The sequence below is a fragment of the Sminthopsis crassicaudata genome, chromosome 2, assembly GCF_048593235.1.
Source record: "Sminthopsis crassicaudata isolate SCR6 chromosome 2, ASM4859323v1, whole genome shotgun sequence".
NCBI lineage: Eukaryota > Metazoa > Chordata > Mammalia > Dasyuromorphia > Dasyuridae > Sminthopsis > Sminthopsis crassicaudata.
This window is the reverse complement of record NC_133618.1, coordinates 464128792-464141706: the sequence shown is the minus strand read 5'-3', so window position 1 is coordinate 464141706 and position 12915 is coordinate 464128792. Positions and strand designations below refer to the sequence as shown.

Sequence of the window (12915 nt, the reverse complement as noted above, 5' to 3'; positions counted from 1 at the left end):
TAGCACAGTATCTAGCACACAGAAAACACCTAAAGAATTCTTTTTGCTGACTACTAAACTTGGACTCAGGAGATACTGGTTCTGATTATTCTTCAGACACTTTTTTGCCACACGATACAGTCATTCCATATCTCAGAACCTTGGTTCCCTCATCTGTTAAATAGCTATAGTGATATTTATTATACTTACACATAAGGATATTGTGAGAAAGGCACTTTATAATAACAGCTTATTTCTAAAACATGTTAGCATTGTTAGCCTCATTTTATGTATGGAAAAACTGAAGGTAACAAATATGACCATTTCATTTTCCTATTCAAAAAATTCACTGACTCCATTTTAACTTTATACTAAAGTATAAACTTCTCTGTTTGACATTTAAAACTTTTTACAGTATGGCTCTAATCTATCCTTCTAGACTGATTTCATATTATTTTATATCACATACTCTGTATTCCAGCTATGCTGACTTCCTTGATGTTTCCTCTAAACAACATTTCTTCTCTTGTCGTGCTTTAGCACAAAACTATTTCCCATGCCTGCAGTGCTCTGATAGTTATCATCACTTCTACTTCTTGGACCAGCTCCCTCCCTTCAGGCTCAGCTCTAGTGCCATCCCCTACATGAAGCATTTCCTGATTATATATTTGTGCATTCTCTCCCTGCCCTGAAATTACTTTTGTTATATTTTATATTTACTTACTTGTGTGATGTTCTTGCCCCCTTCTCATAGAATTTTAATGCCTTGAGGGCAGAGTTTTTTTTGTTTGTTTTTTTGTATATGTATCCCTAGTACAGTGCCCTGCATGTTTTTTTATTTGTTTTTGGTTCATACTTGTGGTGTTATTGATGTGATGTTTAGCAAAAACTCTCCACTGATGAATATCTTGGGGCACTAATAAGTAATTTGCTGGGTAAGACCTGGTCCCAGGTCTTCCTGGATACAAAATACCTAGCATCACATAATTAACAGATGTCAGAGTCAAAATTCAAAGTTTAAGTCTTATGACTCCAAGTCCAATACTATTTTCACTTTCTGGTGCTATCTCATGCTAGAAAAACTAGAAAACTAGAGCATATATATATATAAATATATATATATATATGCTCCTTTCATAAAATCTGAGGGTTAGAAGTCTCCTGATTGAGTTTTAGGGATTATAATCTAGGAGGGCTTAAACCAAAGATTGATCTGTTAGCCATTAATGCCACAGTTTCTTTTGGAGTTAGCTAGAATAAAGGTAGTACTACGGTACAAAAAAAGGTCCCCAAAGCTATGCAATAGTACTTTCAGAGATATGACTGTTGACAACTACTATATAATATTGTTAGCTTAAATCATTATATAGATTTGTGGTTCTATAATTTGAAGGTATTTGTTTATTCTGAAAACCTGCTAGATTTAAATTTCTTTGAGGTCAGTTTCTAACCTCACTTTCAAAGCTCAACTATAAACAAAACTACCCATATTACCCAGGAAACCAAATTAACCAAGTATTAATTTAAGAGTTTTTTGCTGAAAAATGAATTTGAACATTTGGAATGTTTTCAGCTTTCATAGAATCCAACATGTACCTTTAGATGTACCCATCTTTGAGTTCAGATGAATCCTCAAATCTCATCCTTGTCTTCTTGTAAATCTTCACACAGAATTAACCTTCTTGTCCTTTTGATTCTTCCTGGATAGCAGTATAACATTCAGGATGTCTGTTTGTTTACCCCTCGGTCCCCTTACATGACTGACCCATCTCTTTTTCTGTGGACGATTACTCTATCTGCAAGGAATAGAAAAGGCATAGGAAAATCAATGGGTGTCTTTTTTTCTCAAAGAAAAACTAGAGCACATTTGTTGAATGAGTGGCTGTGTCTATAAAATATGATCTTCATCTTGTTGAAAAATGCAAACAAGGGAAATTGTCCTGTCTCTTTTTCACTGAGACTATGCATTATAACATTGTTTTTTTTTTCTGCATTGTCTCTCCCTACAATAAAAAGCTCCAGGGACTCTGATTTACTATTTCACATTTTAGGATTATAGGCTTAGAGCCGAAAAGAACTTTAGAGACCATTTAGTCCAATGGCCTTATTATATAAATGAGAAATTTGAGGCCCAGAAAAGTTAAGGGAATTATCCATGTTCACATAAGTCCACATACATGTCAAAGGTCAGATTTAAATCAGGTATTTCTGACTCCTGAGTCCAGCATACTGTCTACTATATACATGCTGTTTACTATTCATGGAAAAACTTTATTTATTTTCACATAAGAATCCCTCAGGTAGCAAATTTCCCTCAGAGCCTTGGTTTCCTGAGTTGTAAAAATTCTATTCAATAAGCATTATTAAGCACCTACTCTAGATAATAGACTCTGTAAGTGCTGGTCAAAGAAATTGTGGGATTGAGACTCCATGACCTCTTAAGAACCCTTCAGCACTAAATATGCTATATTCTGAAATTCTTTCCAAGAGCTCATATTGTGTTCCAGTATTCTTTGTCATGAGATCCCTAACAGCTGTAACAATGTATGTCCTAAGGTCTCTTCCTGTTGTAATATTCTAGGGTCCCTTCTAGCTCTCTATTATAAGTCCTTTTCAACTCTGACAGTCTGATTTCTCTTTTACCATAGAACTTTTTCTAGATCAATAACTACAGGCCTACTTCCTATTCCTCTCCACACACTTCAGACCAGTGGAGACTTGCAGGATTCAGCAAACATAGGTAGAATTCCAAGCGTAACATTTCTGACCATGATTTTGAGGTGAGTTGTGAATAGTCAAAATGAATATGGAGAGAATCCAGGTGTAGCAGTATTAAAGTTGAAACAGTGAAATTAGATTTAAGTATAGAATAATACAAGAGATGCCCATATTGGTTTTGTGTCATATGTGAAATTGAAACTAAAACTTCCTGCCCAAAGAAGAGAGCCTGTATCAAAATTGGCTTTTCATATTGTTTCCACACTTAAAAGTTTAGAGCCAGAGCACTGTATTGTTTTGCACTTAAATCAAAATGTGAAAGAATTTTAAGTTTGAGAGTGTATGGGCTGAGAATTTCTTAGTTTTAGGCTTCAAATTAAAGACAGCAAAGGTGGGCATAATAAAATGTTGGACTTGGAGTCAGGAGGACTTGAGTTCAAGTCCTACTTCAGACACTAGCTGTGTCCCCCTGGACAAGTGATTAATTCCCTCAGCCTCAGTTTCCTCACGAATAAAATAGGTTAGTTATAGTACACACCTCAAAAAGTTGTTGTGAATCTTAAATGAAATAATATGTTCAAAGTGTTTTGCAAACCTTGAAGTACTACATTAAATGCTAATTAGTGTTACAGGCTAGTCATTGCCAAAATGATTTAATTCCTTTTTTCCTTTGTTTCAGAGGTATGATCATAACAAGAATGACAAAATCCTTCCAATCAGTCTTGAGCCATCATCAAGCACTGAACCCACTCAGTCCAACTTAAGGTAAGGCTTTATATTTCAGAGTCTTGCAAAATGCCCTCCCATGTTATAGTCTATCTTTGTTGTTGTCATGCTGGGGCTTTGTGACAAAGGAAACTTTCTGCCTCATCAAAAAAAAAAAAAGGATTTGTCTTCTCCTGTCCATATTAATAACTGTTCAATAAATATAGAGATGTCCATATTGGTCTCCTTGTGTCTATTCCTTCCCCTCTCAGTCCATCTACATAGAAATAAAATTGATAATCCCTCGACATAGGATTGGGCAAAGATCACTTCTGCTCAAGAAGCTTGAGTTAACAGTTTCCTGTTAACCTCACATTCTGACTCCACATACTTTCTTAAAATCTAGCATAAAATCACTAATCCCTTCCTCCCCCAAGTAATTTTTCAGGCCATTACCCCTGCTCTACTTCAACTTCCCTCTTTTCCAGCCTTGACCCTATAGCTAGGTAGTCTGATGCTGTTCTGCCCTCTATTCTGAAATTCCTTAACCCTTGTCCCATCACTTTTCTTCCTTTATCAAACCTTATTCCTGACTTCCTCCTATCTTCCATTGCTTTTATTCCTACACATATGCTGTTAATTAGAACTGGAGAAAGTCACACAATCATGCTGACCAGGTACATTATAAATATATATATATTTTTTTTTTTTTAATCAAATTTTAACTGGGATTTAACTAAGCAGGTTAATCCATTTATTCCTTTCTAATTGCTTCCCTATTTTTTCTTCCTACAAAAGCTTTTCCAAGCCTCTTCTCTCCTCAAACTTCTCTTATCTTCCCTTCTCCCTACCTATAGCAGCTGAGGACTTTTCCTCTTATTTTGCTAAGAAAACTGAATCTATTCCACAAAAGTCTTTAATCCCCTTGTCTGCATCTCCAAGCCCCTAGACATCATCTTCTGGTCTCTCCTTCTTCCTCCTTGATTCTGAAAAAGAAAAGCCCCTTTGCCTAGGCCAAACCCTCTGCTCTAATGGACTACAATTCCAATCACACCATCCCCCTAAATATTCAGCTTCTACTACTGGTTCCATCCCTCCTACTTCTAACATGCCAGAGTCACCCCCATCTTTAAAAAACATTCACTACATTCTACTCTCCCCTCAAACTTTCATATCCTATACCTAACCCTACTCCCTTCTCCCCTTTCTCAGCCAAACTCTTAGAAAAAATATGTCATTACTTCTTTCATTTACTCATCAGCCTTTTGCAGTTTGGTTTCTGACTTTTTTTTTTTTTTTTTTTGACTGAAACTGTTCTTTCCAATGTTCCTAATGATCTCTTAATTACTAAATATGATGATCTCCTCCCAGTCTTCTTCCTTCTCAAGCTATTTGAAATTTTTGCATATCCTCTCCTCTTAAATATTTTCTTCTACAGGTTTTCATGGTACCACACTTCTGGCTTTCCTCCTATCTTTTTAACCATTATTCTAACTTCTTTTGTTGGTTCATCATCTATATCACACATAACCACAAATGTTTCTCTAGACTTTGCCTCCCACTCTTCTCACTCTACCTTCTCTCTGGCAGTGACCTCATTAGTTTCTGTGATATAATTATCATCTCTATGTTGGTAACTCTCTGATCTATATAGCTAACCCCAGAATTTCCCCTGAATTTCAATGTCATTTCAGTACTTGGCTATCAGACATTTCAAATCCTGGAGAAATCTCAAAGTCACCGTGTCAAAAAATTCCCTAAATACTGCCCTTCTTCCCATCTCTCCTTTTTCTATCAGAAGCAATGCTAACCTAGGTTCATAAGCTTAGCATTATTCTTGACTCCTCACCCTGAACTACTTGCTCTTCTCCTCATCCCATTTCTGTGCTTTTTAATATCCTGTCCCCCATTCCCAACTGTATGTCATCTTCCAAAGGCCTTTTCCTCATTCCTCTAGTTGTCAGTGCCCTCTTCTCCACTTCTAAGATAAATCATTTTGTATTCATCCTATATGTATTTATTCCCTATGTGTTCAAACATTTACTTATTTGAGATCATGTTATGTAATTTTGTCCCTCCTCAGTAGAAGGGACAACCTCCTTGGGAGCAAGGACGATCTTAATTTATATTTTGTTTACAACATGTAACTCCATGCCTGGTACACCATAGTTGCTTAGTAAATTCTTATTGTTTCATTTAAAATTTCTTTACAGTTTACAAGTTCTCCAACTATATCACTATTTCTTTTGTGTTTTAATTCATTTCTAAAATATTAGTAGGTATCTCTTATGTTGTGCTAGAATTTGTAGGTTGTTTTTTTTTTAAGTTTTAAAAAGAGTAGTTTCCTATGTTTTTTCAAATTTAAAAAAAATTATTTGCCTGTAATTTCTTGAGAGTTAGCTGAATTGATACTGAAAAGAATTCTGAAGTTGGAATCAGAAAACCTGAACCTAAGTATTGGATGTGCTACTTACTCCATTCCAAAAAAAGCATATTATAAACTATAAAAATACTATATAAATGAGAAGCATTCTAGCATTGTAGAATTAACTTACAGCTTGATGGAACAGACTATCTGTCCAAGTTTTTTCACTTTACATTCACTGTAATAACACGTAGTTAATAAGGAATAGAACTTGAATTCAAACTCCTATCCCAAGATTCTGAATCTAGTCATCTTCCCATTATTCTAAGCTATCCTGCTTATATGTCTTCCCTGTTTTTCAACCTCCAGGTCATATTACTTTGCCTTTTAGATTTTTTTAGAGAGAGGGAGCAAAGTGAAAGGGAAAGAACTGTTCCAGGAGTCAGGAGTCCTGGATTTCCCACTTAATGAGTTTCCAGAGAAGCACTTTGTCACTCTAAAGAACAATATCAAGGCAAGCTGTGATTATCCATATATTGCACACATTTGCTCAGTAGTTATGTACTTACCTTATGACTTTTTTTCTTACATAAAAAATATCAACTTTTATCTCTCATTAAATGCAAATATATATTTAAAGAGAATCATTTGCCTGCAATTTGTATCCAAATGGCAGAAATTCTAGAAAAATGACATTCTTTAATTGCCCTGGATTTTAGTAGACTTATTACAGGTTTATATAAAACCAAAGTTGCCTGTGTTTTTCTTTTTAAATCACAACTTTTGTGTTTCCACTCCATGTCTCATCTGAGCTCAAGACTCAGTTTCTGTCTTGAACTGTATCTCATTTGGAAATTCAACAAAGGCAATAAATAGATTGTCTTTATGGTCTCTTAGAAGGAATTACTTTTGACTCTTGGCATTTATGGAGCATTATGTTCAGTATTAAATACCTACTAAATGCAAAATATTAGATAATAACTCATATTTAGAAAGCACTTTAAGGTTTACAAAGTACTTTCTTTACAACTCTATGGTAAGTAGCATAATAGCATCATGCTCTGGTTACAGATAAAAATCTGAAGTATAGAGCACCTGTAATTTGCCTAGGCTCACACAAAAAGTATACAGTCTCAAAGTGTGCTTTAAGCAAATTTAAGAAAGAAGAGATGACCTGAAAAAAGTTTCTTGGAGGAGGTGGCATCAGAGCTGGTCCTTGACAAGGAAAGAGAAATAAGTGGAAATGAAGGAATGTAACTCAAGCTTTAAAGTTGGAAAAAATAGTGACCCACTTAATGACAGATGTCCCAGAGAAGCTTGGTATAAGGCTTGGTATTTTAACTTGTTGAATCTAGGGAAACTCCAGACTTGAAAGGAAATCCACAGACTGCAAGAAGTCAACACCACACAATCTTCTTCTCTTTCTTATAAAGGAAAAATCTCTTGACAAGAAGAGGAGGAGATGAGGTGGCCAGGCACCTAGGAAGATGAGAAAATGAGTTAGCAATTCTCTGAAAGGGCTCCAAATACTTTTGTTTGTTAATTCACCAAGAGACTATAAGACTAAAACAAAGTAATTCATCCAACAAATATTTATTAGATACTATTGTAGAATATTCTGCTAGATGCGAGGGAAGATAACAAAGTTTAAATAATTAAGTTTATCATCTATTAGGAAGATAAAATATAAGATTACAGTAAAATATATTATATAGACATCTATACCTGTTAGTATAAAATCTTCTTATGTACAATATTACTTAAATTCATTAAAGGGATATAAAACTGGGGGCAGCTAGATGTTAAGAGTGCCAGCCCTGAATTCAAATCTGGCCTCAGACTTAACATTTAACACCTCCTAGCTGTGTGACCCTGGGCAAGTCACTTAACCACAATTGTCTCAGCAAAAAAAAAAAAAATCTTATGTAAAATGTGATTGGAAAAAGAAGATTGCTAGCTAATGGGAAATTATGGCATTTGAATTATGCTTAGTTAATAAAGTAAAGCTTGAGACAAGAAAGAGCAGAAAATATTCCAGGGACAGTCTCATCCAGTTTTCTTGGAGAAATAAAAAGACAGAGAGGAGGGAGAAAACTGGAAATGTGAGAAGACACCACATTGTGGGGGGCTTGAATGCCAAACAGAATGGTTTAAATTTTACTAGGGAGTCCCTAAAGATTTTTGAGTAGAGAAGTAACAATCAGATCTTTTCATAAGTAAGATTATTTTGATAGTGATGCAAAGGATAATGTTATCCAATTTCCTTTTGCTGAATTAGATCAAGTTATTATCTTTGATCATCAATTCTGATAGCAAGTTCTGCTGACCATATTTTCATTCTTTTCTGACCCCAGGTCAAGTAACATGATGTATCATTATCTTGTTCAAAAAACAGTATTATTCACTGTAATAACACCAAGTTTTACATAGACCTGTATGAAGACTTCCTATCTGAAGATTCCATTGGTTAAAGTAACCACATTTCTATAGCTCTTGAAGTTTACAAAGGGGTTTCCTCACAACAACATTAAGAGATAGGTCAGAGAGAGATTATTATCCCTGTTTTATAGAGATAAAAAAATGAAACCTAGAACAAATAAATGAGTTTATTTTGGTTATGAAACTAATAAATGTTCAAACCAGGATTCCATCCCATGTCTGTGAATTTCAGATTCAGTGCTATCCTCTGTACATGTGCTTTACTCTCCATTGAGTGGAAGCAGTAAGATTTGAGCTTTTTTTTTTTCAGATAGCAAAAGTAATAGAGTAAAGTAAAAAGAAGACTGGCCTTGTAGTTCCAACACCTGAGTTGAGGCTTCAATTCTGACACTTGGTATCTGCTTGGGGCTAGGAACTGAAGCTGTGATCTTACTTATAGAGAGCTCCCTTTGAGGAAGAAGTTCTCTGTTTAGATCACTGGAAGATTAAGTAACTTGTAGAGGGTACAGCTCTTTGTCGTCCTCCTCAGAGAGAATCATGACATCAGGGAGGTGATAACATAATATGCAAGTTACTTGGATTTAAATGAGGGAGAACTGTTCATGGTCACCTGCCTCACTTTCCCTTCCAGAGCCATCTGGGTCCAATGGCCAGATATAGATTAAGACGACTGGAAATGGTCCTGGATGAAATGGGAGACCTTGGCCTTTTCAAGCTAAAGTCTTCAACAGGTCTTAGTTTGACTGAGGCCCCATCCATTCAGAGATTTATAACTAGGTAGCAATTGAGACAAAGAATAGCCTCCTTTACCTAGTCCAAAAAATTAAGTAATAGTTAAATCTGGGAGGAGAAAACCCTTTTATTTCTGGCCAAACAAAAATGATTGCTATGTACATTTATTCAGAGTCAGTCAGGACCTAAATAATGACCAAATGGGGCTTGAATCTGGGACCTATTTTAAGGTACAGTAGCTAGTATGTATAAGAAGTAGGATTGAATCCAAGTTCTGAAATTAGTTCTCTATTCACTACACCACCCTCCGTCTGTGTGCCTGATTCTGGGAAAATCACTTTACCTCTCTTAGCCTCAGTTTTTGACATCTGTCAAGTGGGAATACTAATAATCTTTTGTGTTGAAAGCACTTTATAAGCTTTCGCTATAGAAATCAAAGTTCTATATCATATAGAATATCATTTCATCACTTACTCACGAACTCTTTGCTCTTATTTTTCCAGTGTCAGTGCAAAGATAAAAGCAATTGAAGCCAAGCTGAAAATGATGGCCGAAAATCCTGATGCTGAGTACTCAGCAGCTCCTGTCTATTCGTACTTTAAACCACCAGATAAAAAAAGGACTAGTCCTTATTCCCGAACTGCTTGGAAGTCTCGAAGATGATAATTGGGAAGAGCTGTAGCAGCCGAGAAAACTGCTTTATACACCTAAAATCCTCTGCCTTTGTACTTTGTAGATTTAAATGGTACTATCCAAGAGCACAATCACAATGTTAGAGTTTTGTAACATGGCATTTTAAACTTTTCTTATGGCTATTCCTTGCCCAGAGTATGTATAGAATTGAACACCATCCAGAATAAATTGGATTGCATCCAGAGCTCTGACTTTAACACAGGGATATTCTAGTTGACTGAGCTGTTTGCATTTTGTGAGTCCAGAAATGTTATTCAATATACCACACAAAGAGAAGCTGATTGTTTTAACCGAGAAAATTAACTTTGTCAAAGTGTCATTTTCTAAAAAAGTAGGAATGAATGGGGTGGAAAATTGTGTATTCTGCTTTGCATAAATGCCTTCCAAACCTAAGGGCAGCCACCAGACCTGGTGGGAGAAAGTGACCAGAGACTACTTTTGTTATTCTGTTTTTCAATTGTGTTCAGAGGTGTCCCCACAGTTATTATTGTGTGGAAATGCCTCAAATAAGAAATGAAAAGGAAAAGTTTTTTGCCAAAGAGAATAGGTCTTTAATCTGTTTAAGCATTCCTTTTCTCTTGTTTTAAATTCCAAATAGGAAGATATAATGGATGTCTAAAAACTATTTTAAAGGAGATAAATATATAGAGCCCATTGATTTTTTTTTTTTGTTGTTGTTATTTTTTATTTTACCAAGACAATTCAGTCTTGAAAATCTTTTGTCAAGCTAAGGATGCATCTTTTAAAAAATTTAGCCCAATGAACTAGTAACTTATAAGAGTATTAATGAGAAACTTATAGAAATTACAAGTCTGCCAAGGCAGTTTTATAGCATGAGAATGCCTTTTTTCAGAACTATATTTTGGCCACTTTTGTGAGCAGTAAAATTAAATAGCTCTTTTAGCAAATGTGAAGGCTAAACAAGCCCTGTCAAGACACTCTCTTTCCTAATCTATCACTCTTAATTCAATAGCAGAGATTGAGCTTTGTTATGGGAGAAGAGAAGTAGGGAAAGTGGAGGGAATAGAAGCAAGGACTTTGTATAATAGGTATTATTTCAGTCATTGGCCTAGTAATTTAGGGATTTTCCTTTGATAAGAAGTGCTATATGACTGTTAAAATTTACTGTTGATCTGAATAAGCTGTACTTTTTCCTGTAAACCTAGAATGTGGCCTCTAATCCAGGTTGAAGTGTTTTTTGTTTGATTAAAAGAAATCTCTTTTTAAGTCAGCCTGTATTCTGACAAATATGCTTAATTTTCATAATAGAACCACCTTTTTGTTTTCTATTTTATTAGATTTTTTAAAAGCCCTTATGATAAAAGAAAGATGAAAATAACCATGAAGCAGTAGGGATGGTGTCTCTGCCAGAATTGTTTTAATTATTTAGGATAAATTTTGGCCAAGTGTTTCTTTGGGTAGCTTGTTTACTCCTCCAGGTCATTTCATTTATACTGGGTGATACCTAAATTTATGGTAAAGAGGTTCCTCTATTTATAATAAAGCATGCTCTTTCTCTAAAGCAATATGAGCCTTCCTATATTTGTTGAATATCAGAAATGAAGCTTCTTGGCAATTTCACTGCATCATGGTATAGTTTCAGGAAGTATTGTAGTGAGGGAAAGGGGTTTATTTGTTGGTTCTTGGTTAAGTGTCTCTCTCTTGAGCTATCTTTAGGTAGCACATATTGGCAATTAAGTAAAGACATCTCTTTGGTGCAAGTGATAATCTCTTCCCATTCAGAAAGATGGGAGGGCTTGTCTGGCCATTGTCTTATAGATGGTATCCCCAGCAGGTTTGGGATGAAGTAGGACTTATTTAGTGCAAACCAGTCTTCTATTTTTAATAGGAATTTTGAGAATATTTGACTTTGAATTATATAGAGCTGTTTCCTTTAGAAACCAGAGCTATTTATTTGTATTGAAGGCAATGTTATGATTTATAGCAATTCTTATTTCTCTATGTGAATAAATGGAAGAAAATGTTGATTCCGTTTCTTTTTCTCTTGGGTCATTGGAATCAAGATCATGAAACTTCAAAGTTGTAAACTTCCCTCAATACTTCCTTTCCACCTCCCATAACTTTTAAATTGTTACCTATCTTTTAAAACTAAACTCAAATGCTACCTATGCCACCATTAACTAAGAGAACACGACTAAAAAGGGACCATAAAGATCATGTAGTCAGTCCAGCCTCACTTTAAAGATGAAGAACCTGAAGCCCAGAGGTTGTCATTTGGCCAAGGTCACACAAATGGTAAGCAGAGACAGGATCCAAACCCACATCCTCTATCTCAGATTCACTGTTATTAACTAGTGGTAACAATCAGAGCTGCTGTTGGAAGTACAAGCACCTTTGGGCTTGAAATTCAGGCTTCAGTTCCACATAATATTCTATCTCCCTTAACTTCTGCTTGGTCAAGAATGCTAGAAATGAGGTCCCTTGAGCTTAGGTTTTATAGTCTATAAAGGAAGAACATTTAGTTTTAGGTCCCAACATTGTGTATTCTGGGATCTCTCACAGCTCTTCTATTCAGTGAACTGCAGTCTTAACATTCTATGTTCCCTTCAAGCTCAGGCATTCTGTTTGGATATTAGTGTAAGGGACAAGACTTTTTATTCCAATGTTTAGGCACACCAATCTTGCCTATTAGATTTAGTGGATTGCTCTGTTTCTATCTTGGTCTCATTATGGAAAAGTTCCATGTGTTGGCAGAAACTTCACTGGGGCATCATAACTTGTTCCTTTGCACAATGCAGTCTTGTCATTAAGACCAGCAACTAAAAAGACAGCAAAGATTCTAAAAACAAGAAGGTAAATTTGATCTCACAAATAACTTTGAGACTAGCAAAGCTTAATGGATCATAATCCCATTTAGGCTTGCATAATTGAAAGTGCAGGTCATGAAATTATGATTTATTATCAGTAAATGTTTCATTTGTATACCTATTTTATATACCCAGGTTTGCATAAAAAGGATGAGGAGTGAAAAAACTTTTTAAGAATCCCTGTACTATATGATGAAACCTTAGCTGAAATATGGCTTATTCCCAAGAAACAGAATAAGTTAGAGTAACTAGGAAGAAGAAATCCGGGAAGCAGAGAGGAAAGTCTTAATAAAGACCACTTGTTTGAAGATCTGTGGAAGAAAACAAGTGAGTTAGTCATAAATATGCTATAGACTACCTGTTCAAAAAGGGAAAATGAGTTTAGGAAATATTGCAAAGTTGCCAGATAGTATGGTAATGATGGGAAAGGAAAGGGAGAGGAGGAAGAGTTCAATT

General features: G+C 35.3%; 1 protein-coding gene across 1 annotated transcript in view; it reads left to right on the top strand.

The window, feature by feature from the left end:
• The window catches only part of RBM18 (RNA binding motif protein 18), a 31782-nt gene extending 20165 nt beyond the window's left edge, over positions 1–11617 (top strand). Inside the window, exons 5-6 of the mRNA XM_074292990.1 lie at positions 3377–3462; positions 9442–11617. Of these exons, the coding sequence (XP_074149091.1) occupies positions 3377–3462; positions 9442–9601 (246 nt within the window). The 3' untranslated portion in view covers positions 9602–11617. The remainder of the gene's footprint in view (positions 1–3376; positions 3463–9441) is intronic.
• The last annotated feature ends 1298 nt before the right edge of the window (positions 11618–12915 follow it).